The sequence below is a fragment of the Hyla sarda genome, chromosome 1 (genome assembly GCF_029499605.1).
Source record: "Hyla sarda isolate aHylSar1 chromosome 1, aHylSar1.hap1, whole genome shotgun sequence".
Taxonomy (NCBI): Eukaryota; Metazoa; Chordata; class Amphibia; order Anura; family Hylidae; genus Hyla; species Hyla sarda.
The window spans coordinates 4,414,005-4,440,716 of record NC_079189.1 but is presented as its reverse complement, the minus strand read 5'-3'; the positions used below and the strand labels follow the sequence as shown (position 1 = coordinate 4,440,716).

The window sequence follows — 26,712 nt, the reverse complement described above, 5'->3', positions numbered from 1 at the left end:
AAACCTTTGCTATGTCTGTTAGTCTGAGTTTTAACCATGTTGGATTCCTGTTTATGATATTGATTTTATTCTGCTTGGTTTTAAGTACATTTGTCGGCTTCTAGTATGTCCGCTCAGCTTTAGCACCTTCTTATATCTTAGTCTGTGTTCACACTGTGAGTCTTGCTTGTACCGATAGTCTGTATTTAGTATTCCTGTTCTTTACCCAAATTACTCCATGTTGTGGGGTTTGGCTTTGTATTTTCCTGTTTTGTAACCTGACCGGTGTTCCTCCATGTTTTGGAGTTTGGCTTTTGTGGAGTCTGTTCAGACTCATCTGGTTCTCAGTCTGGTGTTCCATGTATTATATTTCTGTTTCCTTCTAGGCCAGTATCCTGATCACACGGTGGAGTGTGCCCGCTGGCTAGAAGTCTACTTGGAGTTAGTATTTTTGTCCCTCCATGTTTGGAGTGGGGAGTCTAGATTGGTCTTTGTTCAGTGTCCAGTGTGAACATGTTCTATATTTCCTGACCTGTTTAGTGTTTTACATTCAGTTTATCTGTTCATCTCCTGGTTTCTGCGGTATTCTTATTCTATATCTAGTCTTGTTCATTTATTAACCCCTTAAGGACCAGGCCATTTTATACCTTAAGGACCGGAGCGTTTTTTGCAATTCTGACCACTGTCACTTTAAACATTAATAACTCTGATGCTTTTAGTTATCATTCTGATTCTGAGATTGTTTTTTCGTGACATATTCTACTTTAACTTAGTGGTAAAATTTTATGGTAACTTGCATCCTTTCTTGGTGAAAAATCCCAAAATTTGATGAAAAAAATGAAAATTTTGCATTTTTCTAACTTTGAAGCTCTCTGCTTGTAAGGAAAATGGATATTCAAAATATATATTTTTTGGGTTCACATATACAATATGTCTACTTTATGTTTGCATCATAAAATTTATGAGTTTTTACTTTTGGAAGACATCAGAGGCTTCAAAGTTCAGCAGCAATTTTGAAATTTTTCACAAAATTTTCAAACTCACTATTTTTCAGGGACCAGTTCAGGTTTGAAGTGGATTTGAAGGGTCTTCATATTAGAAATACCCCATAAAAGACCCCATTATAAAAACTGCACCCCCCAAAGTATTCAAAATGACATTCAGTAAGTGTATTAACCCTTTAGGTGTTTCACAGGAATAGCAGCAAAGTGAAGGAGAAAATTCAAAATCTTCATTTTTTACACTCGCATGTTCTTGTAGACCCAATTTTTGAATTTTTGCAGGGGGTAAAAAGGAGAAAATTTTTACTTGTATTTGAAACCCAATTTCTCTCGAGTAAGCACATACCTCATATGTCTATGTTAATTGTTCGGCGGGCGCAGTAGAGGGCTCAGAAGGGAAGGAGCGACACATGGTTTTTGGGGGGCATGCCGCATTTAGGAAGCCCCTATGGTGCCAGGACAGCAAAAAAAAAACACATGGCATACCATTTTGGAAACTAGACCCCTCGGGGAACGTAACAAGGGGTAATTTGAACCTTAATACCCTACAGGTGTTGCACGACTTTTGCATATGTAAAAAAATATATATTTTTTTTACCTAAAATGCTTGTTTTCCCAAAAATTTTACATTTTTTAAAAGGGTAATAGCAGAAAATACCCCCCAAAATTTGTTAGGCAATTTCTCCTGAGTACGGCGATACCCCATATGTGGCCCTAAACTGTTGCCTTGAAATACGACAGGGCTCCAAAGTGAGAGTGCCATGCGCATTTGAGGCCTAAATTAGGGATTGCATAGGGGTGGACATAGGGGTATTCTACGCCAGTGATTCCCAAACAGGGTGCCTCCAGCTGTTGTAAAACTCCCAGCATGCCTAGACAGTCAACGGCTGGGAGTAGTTGTTTTGCAACAGCTGGAGGCTCCGTTTTGGAAACAGTGGCGTACCAGACGTTTTTCATTTTTATTGGGGAGGGGAGGGGGGCTGTGTAGGGGAATGTGTATATGTAGTGTTTTTTACTTTTTATTTTATTTTGTGTTAGTGTAGTGTAGTGTTTTTAGGGCACAGTCACACGGGCGGGGGTTCACAGTAGTTTCTCGCTGGCAGTTTGAGCTGCGGCAGAAATTTTGCCGCACCTCAAACTTGCAGCCGGATACTTACTGTAATCCTCCGCCCATGTGAGTGTACCCTGTACGTTCACATTGGGGGGGGGGGGGGAACATCCAGCTATTGCAAAACTACAACTCCCAGCATGTACGGTCTATCAGTGCATGCTGGGAGTTGTAGTTTTGCAACAGCTGGAGGCACACTGGTTGTGAAACACCGAGTTTGATAACAAACTCAGTGTTTTGCAACCAGTGTGCCTTCAGCTGTTGCAAAAGCTACAACCCCCAGCATGTACGGACAGCGGAAGGGCATGCTGGGTGTTGTAGTTATGCAAAAGCTGGAGGCATACTACTTTGGCTGGGGATGCTGGGGATTGTAGTTATGCAACAGCTGGAGACACACTGGTTTGCTACATAACTCAGTGTGCCTTTAGCTGTTGCAAAACTCCAACTCTCAGCAGTCACCGACAGCCAACGGGCATGCTGGGAGTTGTAGTTATGCAACCACCAGATGCACCACTACAACTCCCAGCATGCACTTTAGCTGATTGTGCAACTATATGTTAGTACACTATATCCTGCCCTATTTGTAGATGTATATCCTTTCTGGTTTATCTGGTTTGGGGTGGGCATATTTTTTAGTTTTGGCTATGCTCTGGGTCATCATTGTGGGAACATAACCTGTTTTATCATTTTACGTCCCACTGTACCCCTTGTTAGTAATTTACCCCATGTAATGCTCCTTGTGGGGGGTCTGCAGAAGCTCAAGGTCCCTGACTGCTCCTCCGAGAACTGGTGTGCACCTGCAGAGCTGTTTACGCCCAGATATGAGGTATGTCCTTACTCCAAAGAAATGTACTTACAAATTTACGATGACATTTTCTCCTATTTCCACTTGTGAAAATGAAAAATTTGGGGTAACCCCAGCATTTTAGTGTAAAAAATCATATTTTTCCTTTTCACATCCCACTTAATGAACATTTAACAAACACCTGTGGGGTGTTCAGGCTCACTGTACCCCTTGTTACGTGCTTTGAGGGGTGTAGTTTCCAAAATAGTATGTCATGTGTTTTTTTTTTTTTTTTGCTGTTCTGGCACCATAAGGGCTTCCTAAATACGACATGTCCCCCCAATAACCATTTCAGCAAAATTTGCTTTCCAAAAGCCAAATGTGACTCCTTCTCTTATGAGCATTGTAGTTCGCCCGCAGTGCTCTTGACGTCCACACAGAAGAAATGGGGTTATAAATTTTGGGGGGCATTTTCTCCTATTACCCCTTGTAAAAATGTTAAATTTGGGGGAAAACCAGCATTTTAGTGGAAAAAAAATTATTTACACATCCTACTTTAACGAAAAGTCGTGAAACACCTGTGGGGTGTTAAGGCTCACTGTACCCCTTGTTACGTTCCTTGAGGGATGTAGTTTCCATAGGGGCTTCTTAAATGGGACATGCCCCCCAAAAACCATTTCAGAAACACTCACTCTCCAAAATCCCACTGTCGCTCCTTTCCTTCTGAGCCCTCTACTGCGCCCGCCGAACACTTGACATACACATATGAGGTATTTCCTTACTCAAGAGAAATTGGGTTCCTCATTTTGGGGGGCATTTTCTCCTTTTACCCCTTGTAAAATTCAAAAACTGGGTCTACAAGAACATGCGAGTGTAAAAAATGAAGATTTTAATTTTCTCCTTCACTTTGCTGCTATTCCTGTGAAACACCTAAAGGGTTAACACACTTATTGAATGTCATTTTGAATACTTTGGGGGGTGCAGTTTTTATAATGGGGTCATTTATGGGGTATTTTTAACCCTTCAAAGTCACTTCAAAACTGAACTGGTCCCTGAAAAATTCTAATTTTGAAAATTGTGTGAAAAATTGGAAAATTGCTGCTGAACTTTGAAGCCTCTGGTGTCTCCAAAAGTAAAAACATCTAAACTTTATGATGCAAATATAAAGTAGACATATTGTATATGTGAACCAATGTATAATTTATTTGGTATGTCTATTTTCCTTATAAGCAGAAAGCTTCAAAGTAAAAAAAATGCAACATTTAAAAAAATTTTATGAAATTTTGGGATTTTTCACCAAGAAATGATACAAGTAACGCTGGAAATTTACCATTGTGTTAAAGTAGAAGATGTCACGAAAAAACAATCTTGGAATCAGAATGAAAAGTAAAAGCATCAGAGTTATTAAAGCATAAAGTGACAGTGGTCAGATGTGCAAAAAATGGCCGGGTCCTTAACGACGAAGGACGTATATTTACGTCCTCCGCCGGCTCCCGCGATATGCCGCGGGGTCACGCAGTGTCCCCGCGTCATATCGGGTCGGTCACGGCAGCCATCAACGGCCAAGACCCGCGGCTAATACAGGACATCGCTGATCGCGGTGATGCCCGGTATTAACCCTTCAGACACGGCGATCAAAGCTGACCTCCGCGTCTGAAGCGAAACTATCCCGGCTACTCAGTTGGGTTGTTCGGGACCGCGGCAGTGCAATCACAGCTTACAGGACACCGGGAGGGCCCTTACCTGCCTCCTCGGTGTCCAATCGGCGAATGACTGCTCCTTGCCTGAGATCCAGGCAGGAGCAGTCAAGCTCTGATAACACTGATCCCAGGCGTGTTAATACACACCAGTGATCAGCATGAGAGATCAGTGTGTGCAGTGTTATAGGTCCCTATGGGATAACAATGATCAGTATAAGAGATCAGTGTGTGCAGTGTTATAGGTCCCTATGGGATAATAATGATCAGTATAAGAGATCAGTGTGTGCAGTGTTATAGGTCCCTATGGAATAATAATGATCAGTATAAGAGATCAGTGTGTGAAGTGTTATAGCCTCCTATGGGATAACAATGATCAGTATAAGAGATCAGTGTGTGCAGTGTTATAGGTCCCTATGGGATAATAATGATCAGTATAAGAGATCAGTGTGTGCAGTGTTATAGGTCCCTATGGGATAATAATGATCAGTATAAAAGATCAGTGTGTGCAGTGTTATAGGTTCCTATGGGATAATAATGATCAGTATAAGAGATCAGTGTGTGCAGTGTTATAGGTCCCTATGGGATAACAATGATCAGTGTGTGCAGTGTTATAGGTCCCTATGGGATAACAATGATCAGTATAAGAGATCAGTGTGTGCAGTGTTATAGGTCCTTATGGGATAATAATGATCAGTATAAGAGATCAGTGTGTGCAGTGTTATAGGTCCCTATGGGATAATAATGATCAGTATAAGAGAACAGTGTGTGCAGTGTTATAGATCCCTATGGGATAACAATGATCAGTATAAAAGATCAGTGTGTGCAGTGTTATAGATCCCTATGGGATAACAATGATCAGTATAAGAGATCAGTGTGTGCAGTGTTATAGGTCCCTATGGGATAATAATGATCAGTATAAGAGATCAGTGTGTGCAGTGTTATAGGTCCCTATGGAATAATAATGATCAGTATAAGAGATCAGTGTGTGCAGTGTTATAGGTCCCTATGGGATAACAATGATCAGTATAAGATCAGTGTGTGCAGTGTTATAGGTCCCTATGGGATAACAATCATCAGTATAAGAGATCAGTGTGTGCAGTGTTATAGGTCCCTATGGGATAACAATGATCAGTATAAGAGATCAGTGTGTGCAGTGTTATAGGTCCCCATGGGAGCTATAACACTGCAAAAAAAAGTGTTAATAAAGATCATTTAACCCCTTCCCTAATAAATCACCCCCCTTTTCCCATTAAAAAAATAAAACTGTGTAAATAAAAATATATGGTAGTGCCGCGTGCGTAAATGTCCGAACTATAAAAATATATAGTTAATTAAACCGCACAGTCAATGGCGTACGCGCAAAAAAATTCCAAAGTCCAAAAAAGCATTTTTTTGGTCACTTTTTATACCATCCAAAGTCAGATCAAAACAAAAATGATACCTATAAAAACTTCAGATCACGGCGCAAAAAATGAGTCCTCATACCGCCCCGTACGTGGAAAAATAAAAGTTATAGGGGTCAGAAGATGACATTTTTAAACGTATAAATTTTCGTGCATGTAGTTATGATTTTTTCCAGAAGTGCGACAAAATCACCTATATAAGGAGTGCTGAGGGGGTGGGGGTGTCCAGCCAACAGCATATGGCAGTTAAGTGTGAGAGAAGCTGTGATTGGATGAGGCTGGACACACCCCCTTCAGCACTCCAGGCTGCACTTCCTGTGTTTGGACCTCGGTCCTAAGTCTGTGTATAAGATGGGGGGAAAATGTGCTCTTGAGCTTTTTTTAAGCACAAATAAAACATAGAAAACTTAATTTTTAGAAATATTTGTTATTTACCATAAGGACTGCAATAGCAAAAATTAGTTTTAATGAGAGTGACCATTTAAGGTGAAAATTAGCTTGGTCCTTAGCTTAGCTTGGGGTTAAGGTCAGAAATGTTTTTTTGATTGTTACTGCTTGCCTGGGAACTAGTAACCATGGAATATTTGAGATGTTTCCGCCATAATTTCCTGGGATGTAAAATTTGGCAGAAAAATGGGCAATTTTGGCACAAAAAAATCCAATATGGCTGCAACATAAAAAAATATTTTGGTGCGAAAAAAAACAAAAGTGGCACAAAAATGAATTTTCATATATTTTCAAAATATTATCAAAAAATAATAATAAAATAATGTGAATAATATCGCTGGAACAGAAATGACAGTAGTTTTTGAGAATCTCCTCTGACCCCTATTACCTTCTTATTTTTCCGTATACGGGCTGAATTTTTTGCGCTGTTGTTTTTATCAGGACCAGTTCTGTTTTGATGGGACTTTTTATTATTTTTTTTTTTTTTCTGGTATATGAAGTGACCAAAAATTAGCAATCCTGGTGTTTTGGTATTTTTTTCTATTCACGCCACTGACTGTGCGGTTTCATAACCGTTATATTTTCATAGTTCTGGCATTTACGCACGTGGCGATACCAAATATGTTTATTTTTGTTTACATTGTTACTTAAAAATGCAAAAAGAGGGAGGGGCTTATTACCTTTGCTTTAAAAAAAAAAATTTTAAGTCTCCATAGGGCAGTGTTTTACAAACAGTGTGCCTCCAGCTGTTGCAAAACTACAGCTCCCAGCATGCCTAAATCCAAAGGCTGTCCGGGCATGCTGGGAGTTGTAGTTTTGCAACAGCTGGAGGCAAACTGTTTGAAAACATTGCCCTATGGGGACTACACCACTACTTGTAATTCTTGCAGACACTGATCAATGTTATGCCATAGGCAGAGCATTGATCAGTGCTATCTGCGCTCCATTACTACTCCCTTATGCTCAGAAGAGAAGGAATCACATTTGGCTTGTGGAAAGCAAATTTTGCTGAAATGGTTTTTGGGGGGCTTGTCGCATTTAGGAATTATGGTGCCCGAACGGAAAAAAAACACATGGCATACTATTTCGAAACTACACCCCCTCAAGGAACGTAACAAGGGGTCCAGTGAGCCTCACACCCCACAGGTGATTGACGAACTTTCGTTAAAGTTGGAGATGAAAATGAAAAATTTGATTTTTTCACTAAAGTCTCTCAGTGCAGGCTGGGAGATGTACTTTTGCAACAGCTGGAGGCTGTTAGGTAACAAACTCGTTTTCACAACCAATGTGTCTCCAGCTGTTGCAAAACTACAACAATCAGCATGCATTGACAGTCAAAGGGCATGCTGGGAGTTGTAGTTTTGCAACAGTTGGAGGCACACTGCTATAACTCCCAGCATGCCCTTTGGTAGTATGTGCATGCTGGGAGTTGTAGTTATGCAGCAGCTGAATGCACACTTTTTCATAGAAAAATAGTGCCTCCAGCTGTTGCACAACTACAACCCACAGCATGCACAGACTACCAAAGGGCATGCTGGGAGTTGTATTTGGAACTACAACTCCCAGCATCCCCTTTGGCTGAGCATGCTGCAAGTTGTTGCTAAGAAACAGCAGGAAGTGAACAGGCCTCACCTCCTGCTGTATCCTGCCCGGGACCACCGCCGCACCGATCCTGCTGCTCCTGTCGCCGCCACCGATCCCGGGGGACCCCCGCCGGCGCCGATATCTTCGCCGTTCGATCACCGCCCAGCAGGGTTGTGATTGGTCGGTTGTTCCGACCGATCACTTGATCGTGAGGTGGCACCCGTGCCACCTCACTCCTGCTGCTTAAGGGTGAATGGGGCTGGGGGGGTTTGCACGGGGTGACCGGCGAGTAGCGGGGACCGGAATTCCCACGGGCGTATCCATACACCCTCAGTCCTTAAGGCCTTTAAAACAGGGCGTATGGATACGCCCGGTGCCCTTAAGCGGTAAAACATACTAATTTTGTAAAAATAGTTTGGGTTTTAAAGTGGTACAATTTGTATAAAAAAGCATATAACTTGGTATCATTTTAACCGTATTGACCCACAGAATAAAGAAAGTAATTTTTACCGTAAAGTGTACAGCGTGAAAACGAAACCTTCCAAAATTTCATAAATTGGAGTTTTCTTCCCACTTTCCCCACATAAATAATGTTTTTTTTTGGTTGCGCCGTACATTTTATAGTAAAATGAGTGATGTCATTAAAGTACAATTGATGACGCAAAAAACAAGCCCTCATATGGGTCTATGGATGGAAATATAAAAGAGTTCTGATTTTTAGAAGGTAAAGAGGAATAAAGGAAAATGCAAAAATAAAATGGGCCTGGTCCTTTAAAGTACCTATCACCATCTAAACTTTCCCTAATCCCCCTCCCCATCTGTCCCTGACTTTGACAAAGTCTATCCTTGCATTTATTTTGCTTTAAAAAAAAAACCTAAAAATACCTATTTTCTATGCTCTTCAGTAGTGCAGTTGTAAGCACAGAGCAGGGGAGGTTGTCATAGCAACGGCAAGTCTGGAGAGCAGTGCATATATAATTAGCCATGTGGAAAGTGGACAGAGGGGAGAGGAACTGAGAAAAAGAGAAGAGGGAATGTATCCTGTCTGTTTGCTTCCTGCTTGTGTATGAGATGAGTGTTCTTCCTCCTGACTGACTGAATTCAAGTAGAAAACAGACATGGTCGCACATCTACATATTGCATTTTGATCTATTTGCTTCTCAGCATAAATTCAAAAACTAACAGGTTGTTATTATACATTTTGATCAAAAGGTACAAGCCCACTCGCCACTTCACGGCCACCTATTTAGAGTGGGTCCCTAACGTCCCTAGCATAAAGCCAACGGCTGTCCGGGCATGCTGGGAGTTGTAGTTTTGCAACATCTGAAGGTCCGCAGGTTGAAGATCACTGTCCTATACTTTACATTGTATTTGGTTCAGAATCTTTATTTTCTAGATTTTTATCCTATAAAATTAGGTGCGTCTTATATGCCGGAGCGTCTTATATGACGAAAAATACGGTAATTGCCCCCATAATAATGGTGGACGCACATAATTATATACCAGTACGCTTAATTACACCATACATAATTATAAAGGAAAATTAGAAAATGTATACATAATCACCCCATAATAATGGTGGACGTATATATAATTATATATCAATTATATCATAATTATAAATGAAAATTAGCAAATACATAATTATATATAATGTATAATAATAATAAATGACAATAAAATAAAAATTATATATATAATTTTCCCATCCCTATAACATGATACAACCATATAATGAAAAATTCATAATACATAATACCCAAAAAAATCATACAAAATATGTCTCCAATATTAATATATATATAAAATGAACTACACATGGTAACCCTGCATACATAATTTCCCAGCCTAACATTGTGGATGTGTTGTAGAAATAAAGAGCCATCCAATGGATCATCCCCAATCCTGTCACATGATCCAAATAAAATATTACTAATTTAATGATTACCTATACCCTGTAACATGAAACCCCATATATTATTCAGATTACTAAGAAGAGTCCTGATCCTGATAGGACAGAAGTGACACATGAGATACAATCAGTAATATTTCTAATGGAAATGAGGCCGAGGTAATACATAGTAATCACCAATCATTATCATCCATAGAAATCATCCAATCATACTGTAGTGTAGAGCTACAAGTCACTACTAAATGATACACAATAGCATTACATATTACTTCTCATTACCGTTATTTACCTACAAAGGTCACATGACCCCAGGTGCTGATGACAAAGAGATGATGTTGGCTTTAGCTTCTGCTTAGGTTTATTCAAGGGTTAATTCTTACAACAGAACTTAGAAACATCACATTTTACTGTTACCTGAGATCGCAGATTTCCATTCTACATATTATATTTTTATCATTTATTATTTCATCTATCAGTCTCCAGTGTGACTTCTCTCATGTACAGAAAGATGTGATTTACGTATAAAACATTTCCCTCATTCTGAACATGACTATGGCTTCTCTCCTGTGTGACTTTTCTCATGTATTGAAAGATTTGCTTTAAATGTAAAACATTTACCACATTCTGAACATGAATATGGCTTCTCTCCTGTGTGAATTCTCTCATGTCCAGAAAGTTGTTCTTTTCTTATAAAACATTTCCCACATTCTGAACATGAATATGGCTTCTCTCCTATGTGAATTTTCTCATGTCTAGAAAGTTGACCTTTACTTCTAAACCATTTTCCACATTGAGAACATGAAAAAGGCTTCTCTCCTGTGTGAGATCTCTCATGTCGAATAAGATGTAATTTTTGAGTAAAACATGTCCCACATTCTGAGCATGAATATGGCTTTTCCCCTGTGTGGATTTTTTGATGTGTAACAAGAGTTGATTTTCTTGCAAAACATTTCTTACATTCTGAACATGAATGCGGCTTCTCCCCTGTGTGACTTCTCGCATGTCTAACAAGCTCTGATTTTCCTTTAAAACATCTACTACATTCTGAACATGAATATGGCTTCTCTTGTGTGTGGATTCTCTCATGTATAACAAGATATGTTTTTCTTACAAAACATTTCTTACATTCTGAACATGAATATGGCTTGTCCCCTGTGTGGATTCTCTGATGTGTATCAAGACTTGATTTTTTTCTAAAACATTTACTACATTCTGAACATGAATACGGCTTCTCCCCAATGTGGATTCTATGATGTGTAACAAGATAAGATTTTTGTGTAAAACTTTTCCCACATTCTGAACATGAATATGGCTTCTCTCCTGTATGAATTCTCTCATGTTTAACAAGCTCTGACTTATGTATAAAGGATTTTCCACATTCAGAGCATGAATATAAGTTCTCTCCCGTGTGCGTTCTCATATGTTTGACAAAATATATTTGACTTGAAAAACATTTCCCACATTCTGTGCATGAATATGGCTTCTCTCCTGTGTGAATTCTTACATGTCCAGAAAGTTGTGATTTTCTTATAAAACATTTCCCACATTCTGAACATGAATATGGCTTCTCTCCTGTGTGAATTTTCTCATGGTAATCAAGCTGTGATTTCTCTCTAAAACATTTCCTACATTCTGGACAAGAATAAGGCTTCTCCCCTGTGTGGATTCTCTGATGTATAACAAGACTTCTTTTTTCTGAAAAACATTTCCTACATTCTGGACATGAATATGGTTTCTCCCCTGTATGGACTCTCTGATGGTTATCAAGACGTGATTTTACTATAAAACATTTTCTACATTCAGAACATGAATATGGCTTCTGCCCTGTGTGGAGTCTCTGGTGTATAACAAGACTTGTTTTGTGTGTAAAACATTTCCCACATTCTGAACATGAATATGGCTTCTCTCCTGTGTGACTTCTCTGATGTGTAACAAGATATGATTTAAGCAAAAAACATTTCCCACATTCTGAACATGAATATGGCTTCTCTCCTGAGTGAATTTTCTCATGTTTAACAAGATATGATCTACTTGGAAAACATTTCCCACATTTTAAGCATGAATAAGGCTTCTCCCCTGTGTGATTTTTTTCATGTGTAAGAAGAAGTGATTTTTGTGTAAACTCTTTTCCACATTCATCACAATTAAATCTTTTCCCCCCTTTCTGACGTCTCCTTGTGGTAAGAATGTGTGGTTGGTCAGGAGAAGGTTCCTCATGATCAGGTGGATTATTACAGGATAGATCTGGATGGACATTAGGGGTAAGGAGGTCTTCTCCTGAGGAGCGCTCCATCATATCTTCATCTTCTCCTTTATCATTCAGGGATGACATGAAGTTTCCCTCAGAATTCTTACTGGGATTTTCTGTTGGGATAAAAATGGATTATGGGAAATGTATAAAATATTATTAGGTTGGAAACACACATGAAGTTTTGCTGCAGTTTTTGATGGTCACCTGACCCCAGAAGAGAATACAGAGGAGAGGAGATGATCCCCCCTTTATAGTTTCCTTCTTTTTGGGGTCATTCCGGGCACTGACTCTAGGGAATGTTCACCAGAGACTTTTCTGCTTATAACAGCATTTAGAAATATGTACCCCCCCCCCCCCTCCGCCCCCCATGATCATAAGAAACAATAGGGTCATTGTACAGGGAGGAGGAGGTAACATTGGCCCCGAATTCTTATCACTAGTCCAACTTCTATATCCAGAACTGAGAACTAGAGTTAGAAGTAATTTAGATGTCTCCCCTCCCCCAACCATTACTCCTCCGCCCCATGGTCAGACTCCCCGCAATCTGAAACTTATCCCCTATCCTTAGGATAGGATATAGGTTTTCTTATTCGGAGTACTCCTTTAAACTAGCTTCCTTCTGCTCCCATGGGATAGTGCGGCTGTTCATCACATCTGAGCCCCAAATCCTGATGCTGCCCCTAGTGTTCTACCTGGAGCATGACAGGACCCATAGATGACCTTGGAGAGGATCTCTATATAGTCACCTCCCTCAGGTCCTGACTATACATAACACAGGGGATCACTGGGGCCTGAAGGGTTAATGTCATGTAGATCTAAGGTGGAGCCTCCCCTGAAGACACCTCTGAATTCCCTCTGTAATCCATTACTACATACCTGGGACAACACCTCCTGGAAATATTACATACCCGGGACAACACCTCCTGGAAATATTACATACCTGGGACAACACCTCCTGCAATTATTTCATACCTGGAGTAACACCTCCTGGAATTATTACATACCTGGGGTAACACCTCCTGGAATTATTACATACCTGGGGTAACAAATTTCCTCCTCCTCTTCCCTCATACACGGGTGATGGCCCCTCATCCTCTCTTCTTCATCCTCCACGTTATTATTAGTCAGATCTCCCCCTTGATGTGATATATAGAACAATACTTAGATTTAGTTTTGCTCTCAGAAGGAGATAGAATTATTACTAAAACATTTTTTTAATAAGGTGGATCCGTACAGTCCCCTTAATTACAGAAGTTCCCACTATAGGTGGGAGAGACAACAGACACAATAGACGTGTGGAGAGAATGGCCCCGCTGTGTGCGCTCAGATTGCACTAGAAGATGCAGAGTGGGGGAAATGAAGTGAAAATGAAAGTGAAAGACACTATAGGTATCACTGGGGAGCGGACCATGCTGCCCGCCCATCCCCCTGGTTAACAGCTTATGATCGCATCAGGTCTCAGAAGTGACACCCAGTGCGATCAATCCCTCAGCCCCTGTACTACTACCCCCATCATGGAATATACTCTGTTCCATGATGTGGCTTGTATTACAAGCACTATTGTAGCCTCCCCAGCCACCCACAGTACTACTCTCGTCATGGAAACAGCATCCCTTAAAGGGGTACTCCGGTGGAAAACTTTTTTTTTTTTTTTTTATCAACTGGTGCCAGAAAGTTAAACAGATTTGTAAATTACTTCTATTAAAAAATCTTAATCCTTCCAGTACTTATTAGCTGCTGAATACTACAGAGGAAATTATTTTCTTTTTTGGAACACAGAGCTCTCTGCTGACATCACAAGCACAGTGCTCTCTGCTGACATCTCTGTCCATTTTAGGAACTGTCCAGAGCAGCATATGTTTTCTATGGGGATTTTCTCCTACTCTTAACAGTTCTTAAAATGGACAGAGATGTCAGCAGAGAGCACTGTGTTCCAAAAAGAAAATAATTTCCTCTGTAGTATTCAGCAGCTAATAAGTACTGGAAGGATTAAGATTTTTTAATAGAAGTCATTTACAAATCTGTTTAACTTTCTGGCACCAGTTGAGTTAAAAAAAAAAAAAAAAGTTTTCCACCGGAGTACCCCTTTAACCCCTTAAGGACGCAGGACGTAAATGTACGTCCTGGTGAGGTGGTACTTAACGCACCAGGACGTACATTTACGTCCTAAGCATAACCGCGGGCATCGGAGCGATGCCCGTGTCATGCGCGGCTGATCCCGGCTGCTGATCGCAGCCAGGGACCCGCCGGCAATGGCCGACGCCCGCGATCTCGCGGGCGTCCGCCATTAACCCCTCAGGTGCCGGGATCAATACAGATCCCGGCATCTGCGGCAGTTCGCGATTTAAATGAACGATCGGATCGCCCGCAGCGCTGCTGCGGGGATCCGATCATTCATAACGCCGCACGGAGGTCCCCTCACCTTCTTCCTTCCGGCTCCCGGCGTCTTCTGCTCTGGTCTGAGATCGAGCAGACTAGAGCAGCAGATGACCGATAATACTGATCTGTTCTATGTCCTATACATAGAACAGATCAGTATTAGCAATCATGGTATTGCTATGAATAGTCCCCTATGGGGACTATTCAAGTGTAAAAAAAAATGTAAAAAAATGTAAAAGTAAAAAAAAAGTGAAAAATCCCCTCCCCCAATAAAAAAGTAAAACGTCAGTTTTTTCCTATTTTACCCCCAAAAAGCGTAAAAAACATTTTTTATAGACATATTTGGTATCGCCGCGTGCGTAAATGTCCGAACTATTAAAATAAAATGTTAATGATCCCGTATGGTGAATGGCGTGAACGAAAAAAAATAAAAAAAAGTCCAAAATTCCTACTTTTTTAATACATTTTATAAAAAAAAAAATTATAAAAAATGTATTAAAAGTTTTTTATATGCAAATGTGGTATCAAAAAAAAGTACAGATCATGGCGCAAAAAATGAGCCCCCATACCGCCACTTATATGGAAAAATAAAAAAGTTAGAGGTCATCAAAATAAAGGGATTATAAACGTACTAATTTGGTTAAAAAGTTTGTGATTTTTTGTAAGCGCAACAATAATATAAAAGTATGTAATAATGGGTATCATTTTAATCGTATTGACCCTCAGAATAAAGAACACACGTCATTTTTACCATAAATTGTACGGCGTGAAAACAAAACCTTCCAAAATTAGCAAAATTGCGTTTTTCGTTTTAATTTCCCCACAAAAATAGTGTTTTTTGGTTGCGCCATACATTTTATGATATAATGAGTGATGTCATTACAAAGGACAACTGGTCGCGCAAAAAACAAGCCCTCATACTAGTCTGTGGATGAAAATATAAAAGAGTTATGATTTTTAGAAGGCGAGGAGGAAAAAATGAAAACGTAAAAATTAAATTGTCTGAGTCCTTAAGGCCAAAATGGGCTGAGTCCTTAAGGGGTTAAAGGAAAATTTGGTGAACATGTATTAAATCATAATGATTTGAAGAAGGGAAATCCCAAAATGAGTTGTCTCAGAAGTTTGTTATTGTCCCAATTTGCTATAGGTTTACATTATTTTGGAGTGCAGTCATTATGCTTTTCTAACAAGCTTACTTGGTTATATTTGGATATAGAACAATTCACTACAATACAGCAGACAGGAGGAGCAACAGAGACCCCCAAAATCTATTCCCACATCTATGACTGCAGGACCCCCCTATAGAGATATAGGATCAGCCTCATCTACCTGATGCTTCTCTGGGACATTTCCTTCTGGACAGTCCTGGGAATACAGAGGGCGGGGACACCTCTCGAGTGGATTTCTATCAATGACTCCATCTGTAGGGAACACACAGGGAATGAATACATCAGTGCTGGATAGATTTCTATGTTACTAGGTAGTGAGAGTGATATCTATATGAGTTGCCCATAGCAACCAATCAGATCGTTACTTTCACTTTTGAAAAGGCCTGTGAAAAATGAAAGCAGCTATCTGATTGGTTGCTATGGGCAACTCAGCAATGTTTCCTCAGGACGGGTTGTGATAAATCTCCCCCATGATTCTCAGAGTTGTAGAATGGAGATGGGGGAGATTTATCAAGACTTGTCCAGAGGAAAAGTTGACCAGTTGCCCATAGCAACCAATCAGATCGCTTCTTTCCTTTTTCAGAGGCCTTTGCAAAAATGAAAGCAGTGATCTGATTGGTTGCTATGGGCAACTCAGCAACTTTTCCTCTTCACAGGTCTTGATATATCTCCCCAATAGGCACTATAAATAAATAAACAGTCTATCTATATGAAATATATGCGCTAAATATATGACCATTCCCCCCCCCCCCCCCCCCCAAAAAAGGTGCGTGTCCAAGATGGCAGCCGGAGGTCTCTTCACCTGCTCCTGTCACTGTGCTGCGATCTAATACATATACACACACACACACTATATATATATATATATATATATATATATATATATATATATATTGTGTGTGTGTAGAGATATATACATTAAGGATCAACCAATACCGATAATCGGTGGAGGTTAGGGCCGATAGCCGATAACTTATACTGATATTCCGGTATAAGTTATCGGCTATTTATCCCCCCGCGACACCACTGCAGATCATTGATTTAAAGCGGGCGCTTTAAATCAATGAACTGCAGCGGCTTTTGCGGTGCCAGAGACCGCCAACCCGCTTCTCTCTCCCTGTCCTGGGGTCCTCCTGAGTCCTATCACCGCCACCGGCCCCCCATCCCACCACCACCGCATCGCGCCGCGTCCCTCACCGCACCTTGTCGCACCCCCCCACCTCCATTGCCTCCCCCATCCCCGGTTTTATAATTACCTGTTCCCGGGGTCCACTCTACATCTGGCATTTTTTAAGTGGATTCTATCATTGTTCTTGTAGCTATCTTACTCCCGGCCAAATCCCTATACAGAATGTATATACCGAAGTATAGCGAAGTAAATCAAACAGAGCCACGTCGGTTTCAAATGCTTCTACTCTTTATTCAGTCCTTTACTTGGCTTTATTACCTCTGTAATTAGCATAAGTTCCCACCCTCACTAGTGGGATGTTCTAGCATATAGGGAGTGTGCAAATAACAGAGAGTAGAATGGGGGATGAGCATTGTCCTCGTGGCTCACAGTTTCCTCTACACGGTGGTGTGGGCCAGACAGGAAGGAGCAGAATGACATTAGGGGGAGGGGGGCTCCTAAATGAACATTTTCTTACATATAAACATAGTAAGCTATATACACATATATACATCTATTACATTTTAACCCCTTAAGGACGCAGCCCATTTGGGCCTTGAGGACGCAGACAATTTTATTTTTACGTTTTCGATTTTTCCTCCTCGCCTTCAAAAAATCATAACTCTTTTATATTTTCATCCACAGACTAGTATGAGGGCTTGTTTTTTGCGCGACCAGTTGTCCGTTGTAATGCCATCACTCACTTTACTATAAAATGTATGGAGCAACCAAAAAAAATACTATTTGTGTGGGGAAATTAAAAAGAAAACCGCAATTTTGCAAATTTTGGAAGGTTTTGTTTTCACGCCGTACAATTTACGGTAAAAATGACGTGTTCTTTATTCTTTGGGTCAATACGATTAAAATGATACCATGATAACATACTTTTCTATTACTGTTGTGCTTAAAAAAAAATCAAACTTTTTAACCAAATTAGTACATTTAAAATCCCCCTATTTTGAAGACCCATAACTTCAAAGCGGCGGTATGAGGGCTTATTTTTTGCGCCGTGATCTGTACTTTTTATTGATACCATATTTGCTTATATAAATCTTTTAATACATTTTTTATAAATTTATTTTGGAATAAAATGTTATAAAAAAAGCAGTTATTTTGGACTTTTTTTTTTACGTTCACCGTACGGTATCATTAACATTTTATTTTAATAGTTCAGATATTTTTAACACTTTTTGGGGGTGAAATAGGGAAAATGGGACATTTTATGTTTTTATTGGGGGAGGGGGTTTTTCACATTTTTTTTACTTTTATTTTTACACTCTTATAGTCCCCATAGGGGACTATTTATAGCAATCACTCGATTGCTAATCCTGTTCAGTGCTATGTATAGGACACAGCACTGATCAGTGTTATCGGTCATCTTCTGTGGGAAGGCAGATCAGAAGACTCCCGGAAGGCAGCGGAGGCAGGTGAGGGGACCTCCGTCTGCCGTTCTGGATGATTGGATCGCCGCGGCAGCGTTGCGATCATCAATTTAAGTGACTGCGATGCTGTATTGATCACGGCATCTGAGGGGTTAATGGCGGACACCCGCGGGATCGCGGGTGTCCGCCATTACCGGCGGCTCCCTGGCTGCGATCAACAGCCGGGACCTGCCGCGCATGATCCGGGCATCGCTCCAATGCTCGCGGTTATGCTTAGGATGTAAATGTACATCCTGGTGTGTTAGGTAACACCTCACCAGGAAGTACATTTAGGTCCTTCGTCGTTAAGGGGTTAAGTGGACATATAAGTAACATGTGATCAAGTATTATCGAAATATCTCCAGCCGTTTGGAAGTTATGCAGTAACATATATTTCCCATTGACTTGTATGGGACTTTAAACATAAACCCCGCCCCTGGCAAATGGGGGTGAGTAAGGGTTAAATCACCTATCCTATGTTTGTCGGTGACATATAAGTAACATGTGGCCAAGTGTAATGGTAATATCTTTAGACATTTGGTCGTGATGCTGGAACATACACACATATACATACACACATATATATATATACATATATATACACACACACATACATACACACATATACATACACACATACACACACAGAGTTTTATATAATATATATATATATATATATATATAGATAGATAGAGAGAGAGAGATGTGTGTGTAGATATATATATATATATATATATGTATTTATACATCACACACATATCTATACATACACACACAATTTTATATATATAAAACCAAAGAATATCTTTGTGCTCGCAGTGTGCTGCTGTATTTTCCTGTTGCTGTATATTTAGCCCAGCAGCTTGCACCTGTAGGCCAGGTTTTTACAATAGTTTGGATCAATAGTGCTGACCAACTTATCCTTTGATTGTATTACACATACGGGGGAGTGGCTACCTCCATGTTGGCTCCTGCACCCCACCCACCTCTATCAGGTGTGTATAAGGTGCCTTGGATGTTTCAGACCATGCATGCCTGCTGTACTGATCACACAGAGGCATATACACAGTGTAGGGTCCGTCCCAGAATGAGGTCACCTTACCGTGGTGGGACGGTCCACGCTATTTGGCACCAAATTTGCAAGCTAAGTACCTCATAATTTCATAGTTTCATATCTTCATTTATTGCATTACAGCTGTATAGCTTTTCATGTTCTATCTATATACTCATGTTTCATCTATATCTTTGTGCTAGCAGTGTGCTGCTGTATTCTCCTGTTGCTGTGTGTATATATATATATATATATCTATCTATATATCTCAAAAATACTTGGTATCGTCGTCTGCAGAAATGTCCAAACTAATATCACATCACATTGCAGAAAAAAATGGAAAAAAAAAAAAAAGAGATCAAAAAGCCACATATACCCAAAAGTGATACCGATATAAAAAGTGTTACCCTCGTACAGCCGCATATACAGAGAAATATAGTGTTCCTTTTAGTGGTCAGAATAGGAACATTTTAAACATAATTATTGTTTGTGATTAAGGGTACTCCGCCTCATCTTATCTTCTGTCCAAAGGATAAGGGGATCAGCATTCTGTGCCGGGTGCTGCGCCAGTCTCGTAAACCCTGGTTTTCCAAGATGGAGAGGACACGGCACGTCCGCTCCCATAGACATGAATGGAGAGAGAATGGCGTGACATCACATCTCAGAAACCCAGCTTTTCCAAGACTGGAGCAACACCTGCCACAGAATGCTGGGTGACGTATGGAGATCGAGGGGGGGGCCTCATCGGCGGGACCCCCGCAATCAGACATCTTATCCCCTATTCTTTGGACAGAAGATAAGATGTCTAAGGGCGGAGTACCCCTTTAATGACACATCCAATCTCGGCATTAAAGGGGTACTCCGGTGGAAAACTTTATTTTATGTTTTAAATGGTGCCAGAAAGTTAAACAGATTTGGAAATTACTTTTATAAAAAAAAAAAAAAAATCTTAATCCTTTCAGTACTTATTAGCAGCTGTATACTACAGAGGAAATTCTTTTCTTTTTGTTCAGATTTTCTGTGCAGAATATAAGAAGAAACTTTTTTTTTTTTTTTTTGCTGGACTACAACCACCAATTGGAATTTCCCTTTTTATTTATTTATTTTTTGTGCTGAATTTCCATGCGAGAAACAATTTCAAGCGGAATTTTTTTTTACCATTGACTTTTACCGCGGATTTCACAAGAAGAATATTCTTTCTTCTATTGGAACGGAATTCCGCGAGCGGAATTTACGCGGTGTGAACAGTGCAGAGTAAAATACATTGAAGTCAATGGCAAAGCAGAGGTTAATAATTTCTAAGTGGAGAATCCAAGAGGAATTACTCAGTGTGAACGCTCCCTAAGGGATTAATGACAAGCGGTGGCGGGATCGTCACTGCCTGACATTGGCGCAGAGAGTTTTTGGCAACTGATAGTAGTTGTGGCTGCCTGGACTGACCAGTGAGGCCACATGGAGGAGCAGAGAAGGAGGGCGTCACTTGTCAGACCTTTTGGGACTCCAATCCTGCACGAGAGCGCACCGGGAGACAAAGGGGGAAAAAGAGGAGGGATGTAGTTTCCAAAATAGTATGCCACTTGTTTTTTTTTTTTTTTTTTTTTACTGTTCTGGCACCATGGGGGCTTCCTAAAAGCGACATGTCCCCCATAAACCATTTCAGCAAATTTCGCTTTCCAAAATCCCAATGTCTCTCCTTCCCTTCTGAGCCCTCTAGTGCACCCACAGAACACTTTACATACACATATTAGGGATTTCCTTACTCAAGAGAAAATTTATTACAAGTTTTGGGGGACATTTCTACCTTTTACCCCTTGTAAAAATGAGAAGAAAAAAAAATGGGTCTACAACAACATGTCAGTGTAAAAAATTGAGATTTAGATTTTTCTCCTCCATTCCGCTGCTATTCCTGTGAAACGCCGAAAGGGTTAACAAACTTTTTGAATTATGAATACCGTATTTATCGGCGTATAACACGCACTTTTAAAACTTGAATTCAAGGAAAAAAGTCTGCCTTGAATTTGTTCCCGTCCTTAGGGTCATAATGGGCTCCGTCCCCAAGGGGTTAATTTACTGTTATTATTTATTTTCTCATTTTCCCTGTTATTGTGCATTTATGTGAAAAGGTGAAAGTTACGTTATTTTTTTGAAAAGTAAATAGTTATATAAAAAGAAAAAAACTAAAAGGTCAATTGTGTTTCTTGGCTTGTGTAACCATAATATTCCTCCCCTAATTCCCATGTAAACATAACATATTCCAAGATGATGATAATCAGAACAGGTAAAATCAATAATTTAGCTTTTTTACTATGATTCCATTATACAACTGTATATATTTCAGCAAGTAAATGGTTAATCATTTGTGGATTCCTTTTGAAACTTTGCAACAAAGTATTAAAAACTACAGAAAAGAACAAACTGTGATTTATCATGAGTGTAAAAAGTGCAGTGACCTCTAGTGATAGTTATGAGAATTGCAGTGACCTCTAGTGATAGATATGAGAATTGCAGTGACCTCTAGTGATAGTTATGAGAATTGCAGTGACCTCTAGTGATAGTTATGAGAATTGCAGTGACCTCTAGTGATAGTTGAGAATTGCAGTGACCTCTAGTGATAGTTATGAGAATTGCAGTGACCTCTAGTGATAGTTATGAGAATTGCAGTGACCTCTAGTGATAGTTGAGAATTGCAGTGACCTCTAGTGATAGTTATGAGAATTGCAGAGTCATCTAGTGATAGTTATGAGAATTGCAGTGACCTCTAGTGATAGTTATGAGATTTGCAGTGACCTCTAGTGACAGTTATGAGAATTGCAGTGACCTCTAGTGACAGTTATGAGAATTGCAGTGACCTCTAGTGATAGTTATGAGAATTGCAGTGACCTCTAGTGATAGTTATGAGAATTGCAGCCAATCATCCCACTATGCTGTTTGGTATCTCCCAAGTGTAGTGACCTCTAGTGATACTTATGAGAATTGCAGAGTCATCTAGTGATGGTTATGAGAGTTGCAGTGACCTCTAGTGATAGTTATGAGATTTGCAGTGACCTCTAGTGATAGTTATGAGAATTGCAGTGACCTCTAGTGATAGTTATGAGATTTGCAGTGACCTCTAGTGATAGTTATGAGAATTGCAGTGACCTCTAGTGATAGATATGAGAATTGCAGTGACCTCTAGTGATAGTTATGAGATTAGCAGTGATCTCTAGTGATAGATATGAGAATTGCAGTGACCTCTAGTGATAGTTATGAGAATTGCAGCCAATCATAATATGCTGTTTGGTATCTCCCAATTGTAGTGACATCTAGTGATAGTTCTGAGAATTGCAGTGACTTCTAGTGATAGTTATGAGATTTGCAGTGACCTCTAGTGATAGTTATGAGAATTGCAGTGACCTCTAGTGATAGATATGAGATTTGCAGTGACCTCTAGTGATAGTTATGAGAATTGCAGTGACCTCTAGTGATAGATATGAAAATTGCAGTGACCTCTAGTGATAGTTATGAGATTTGCAGTGACCTCTAGTGATAGTTATGAGATTTGCAGTGACCTCTAGTGATAGTTATGAGAATTGCAGTGACCTCTAGTGATAGATATGAGAATTGCAGTGACCTCTAGTGATAGTTATGAGAATTGCAGCCAATCATATTATGCTGTTTGGTATCTCCCAATTGTAGTGACATCTAGTGATAGTTCTGAGAATTGCAGTGACCTCTAGTGATAGTTATGAGAATTGCAGTGACCTCTAGTGATAGATATGAGAATTGCAGTGACCTCTAGTGATAGATATGAGAATTGCAGTGACCTCTAGTGATAGTTATGAGAATTGCAGCCAATCATAATATGCTGTTTGGTATCTCCCAATTGTAGTGACATCTAGTGATAGTTATGAGAATTGCAGTGACCTCTAGTGATAGATATGAGATTTGCAGTGACCTTTAGTGATAGTTATGAGATTTGCAGTGACCTCTAGTGATAGATATGAGATTTGCAGTGACCTCTAGTGATAGTTATGAGAATTGCAGTGACCTCTAGTGATAGTTATGAGAATTGCAGTGACCTCTAGTGATAGTTATGAGAATTGCAGTGACCTCTAGTGATAGTTATGAGAATTGCAGTGACCTCTAGTGATAGTTATGAGAATTGCAGTGACCTCTAGTGATAGTTATGAGAATTGCAGTGACCTCTAGTGATAGTTATGAGATTTGCAGTGACCATTAATGATAGATATGAGATTTGCAGTGACCTCTAGTGATAGTTATGAGAATTGCAGTCACTTCTAGTGATAGTTATGAGAATTGCAGTGACCTCTAGTGATAGTTATGAGAATTGCAGTGACCTCTAGTGATAGTTATGAGAATTGCAGTCACTTCTAGTGATAGTTATGAGAATTGCAGTGACCTCTAGTGATAGTTATGAGAATTGCAGTGACCTCTAGTGATAGTTATGAGAATTGCAGTGACCTCTAGTGATAGTTATAAGAATTGCAGTGACCTCTAGTGATAGTTATAAGAATTGCAGTGACCTCTAGTGATAGTTATGAGATTTGCAGTGACCTCTAGTGATAGATATAAGAATTGCAGTGACCTCTAGTGATAGTTATGAGATTTGCAGTGACCTCTAGTGATTGTTATGAGAATTGCAGCCAATCATCCCACTATGCTGTTTGGTATGTCCCAAGTGTAGTGACATCTAGTGATACTTATGAAAATTGCAGCCACACAAAAATTAAAAATACAAAAACCATGGTCATTAAGGGGTTCAGGAGAATAAAGCGACATGTATTAGAATATAATGTAGTTATAAAAAAAAAGACAAAAAAAAAATGCCAACACGTAATAAATAGTTACCTGCCTAAGTGTAAAAAATAAATAGCACCTGCGCAATGCTCCAGAGGTTTCCCAACCAGGGTGCCTCCAGCCGTTGCAAAACTACAACTCCCAACTACGGCTGTCCGGGCATGCTGGGAGTTGTAGTTTTGCAACGGCTGGAGGCACCCTGGTTGGAAAACACTGCTGTCTCATATATATAAATCTACTTCATACACAAGTGAGATAAACAATAATATACAACTACTACATAACAAATCTCCTCACTCATTGTTACCTTCTCACACTTTCCCGGGCTTTTCTACTCTGAGCTGAGCCCCGTCCGCTCCGGTCACATGACCATCCTCCCAGGTCCTTCATTCATAATCTCCTCTATACTGCTGAGCTCCGCCCCCCACGCGTACTGATCACATGATTGTGACGTCATCACAGGTCCTACACCTCCAGCATCCTGCAGATCCAGAGCAGGTCCTGGTCGGCACTTGGTAGTAAAGGTAATTACGTGATGGGGAGGAGGTTTGTTACAGTGTTTCACCCCACTAGTAAGGAGATTACATGAGGAGGAGGTTTGTTACAGTGTGTCACCCCAGTAGTAAGGAGATTACATGAGGAGGAGGTTTGTTACAACGTGTCACCCCAGTAGTAAGGAGATTACATGAGGAGGAGGTTTGTTACAGTGTGTCACCCCAGTAGTAAGGAGATTATATGAGGAGGAGGTTTGTTACAGTGTGTCACCCCAGTAGTAAGGAGATTACATGAGGAGGAGGTTTGTTACAGTGTGTCACCCCAGTAGTAAGGAGATTACATGAGGAGGAGGTTTGTTACAGTGTGTCACCCCAGTAGTAAGGAGATTACATGAGGAGGAGGTTTGTTACAGTGTGTCACCCCAGTAGTAAGGAGAATACATGAGGAGGAGGTTTGTTACAGTGTGTCACCCCAGTAGTAAGGAGATGACATGAGGAGGAGGTTTGTTACTGTGTGTCACCCCAGTAGTAAGGAGATTATATGAGGAGGAGGTTTGTTACAGTGTGTCACCCCAGTAGTAAGGAGATTACATGGGAGGAGGTTTGTTACAGTGTGTCATCCCAGTAGTAAGGAGATTACATGAGGAGGAGGAGGTTTGTTACAGTGTGTCACCCCAGTAGTAAGGAGATCACATGTGGAGGAGGTTTGTTACAGTGTGTCACCCCTTTAGTAAGGAGATTACATGAGAAGGAGGTTTGTTACATTGTGTCGCTGGTTCTGTGATTTAGGCTCCTCCTCTTCTTCAGGACTATCCCCTCCAGCTGACCCAGTTGTCTCCTCTTCTCCTGAATGATCCCCCAAGGATGGACAAGGACAGGAATGAGATGACTAAGAGAATATTACACTTCACCTTGGAGATCCTCCACCTGCTGACCGGAGAGGTGAGGTGACCTATCTACATTTCCTCTATTGTTGTAACCATCTGCATTTCCACCATTGTTGTCCCCCATCTACATTTCCACCATTGTTGTCCCCATCTACATTTCCACCATTGTTGTCCCCATCTACATTTCCACCATTGTTGTCCCCATCTACATTTCCACCACTGTTGTTCTCATCTACATTTCCACCATTGTTGTCTCCATCTACATTTCCACCGTTGTTGTCCCCCCCATCTACATTTCCACCATTGTTGTCCCCATCTACATTTCCACCATTGTTGTCTCCATCTACATTTCCACCATTGTTGTCCCCATCTACATTTCTACCATTGTTGTCTCCATCTACATTTCCACCATTGTTGTCTCCATCTACATTTCCACCATTGTTGTCTCCATCTACATTTCCACCATTGTTGTCCCCATCTACATTTCCACCATTGATGTCCCCATCTACATTTCCACCATTGTTGTCGCCATCTACATTTCCACCATTGTTGTCCCTATCTACATTTCCACCATTGTTGTCCCCCATCTACATTTCCACCATTGTTGTCCCCCATCTACATTTCCACCATTGTTGTCCCCATCTACATTTCCACCATTGTTGTCCCCATCTACATTTCCACCATTGTTGTCCCGCCCCATCTACATTTCCACCATTGTTGTCCCCCCCATCTACATTTCCACCATTGTTGTCCCCCTATCTACATTTCCACCATTGTTGCCCCCCCCATCTACATTTCCACCATTGTTGTCCCCATCTACATTTCCACCATTGTTGTCCCCCCCATCTACATTTCCACCATTGTTGTCCCCCATCTACATTTCCACCATTGTTGTCCCCATCTACATTTCCACCATTGTTGTCCCCCCCATCTACATTTCCACCATTGTTGTCCCCATCTACATTTCCACCATTGTTGTCCTCCATCTACATTTCCACCATTGTTGTCCCCATCTACATTTCCACCATTGTTGTCCCCCATCTACATTTCCACCATTGTTGTCCCCCATCTACATTTCCACCATTGTTGTCCCCCCCCCATCTACATTTCCACCATTGTTGTCCCCCCATCTACATTTCCACCATTGTTGTCCCCCATCTACATTTCCACTATTGTT

General features: G+C 40.4%; 1 protein-coding gene across 1 annotated transcript in view; it reads left to right on the top strand.

The window, feature by feature from the left end:
* Positions 1-26,712, top strand: part of LOC130306504 (oocyte zinc finger protein XlCOF7.1-like) — a 150,582-nt gene that overhangs the window by 35,946 nt on the left and 87,924 nt on the right. The window contains exon 2 of the mRNA XM_056552104.1: positions 25,438-25,590. Coding sequence (XP_056408079.1) covers positions 25,438-25,590 — 153 coding nt within the window. The remainder of the gene's footprint in view (positions 1-25,437; positions 25,591-26,712) is intronic.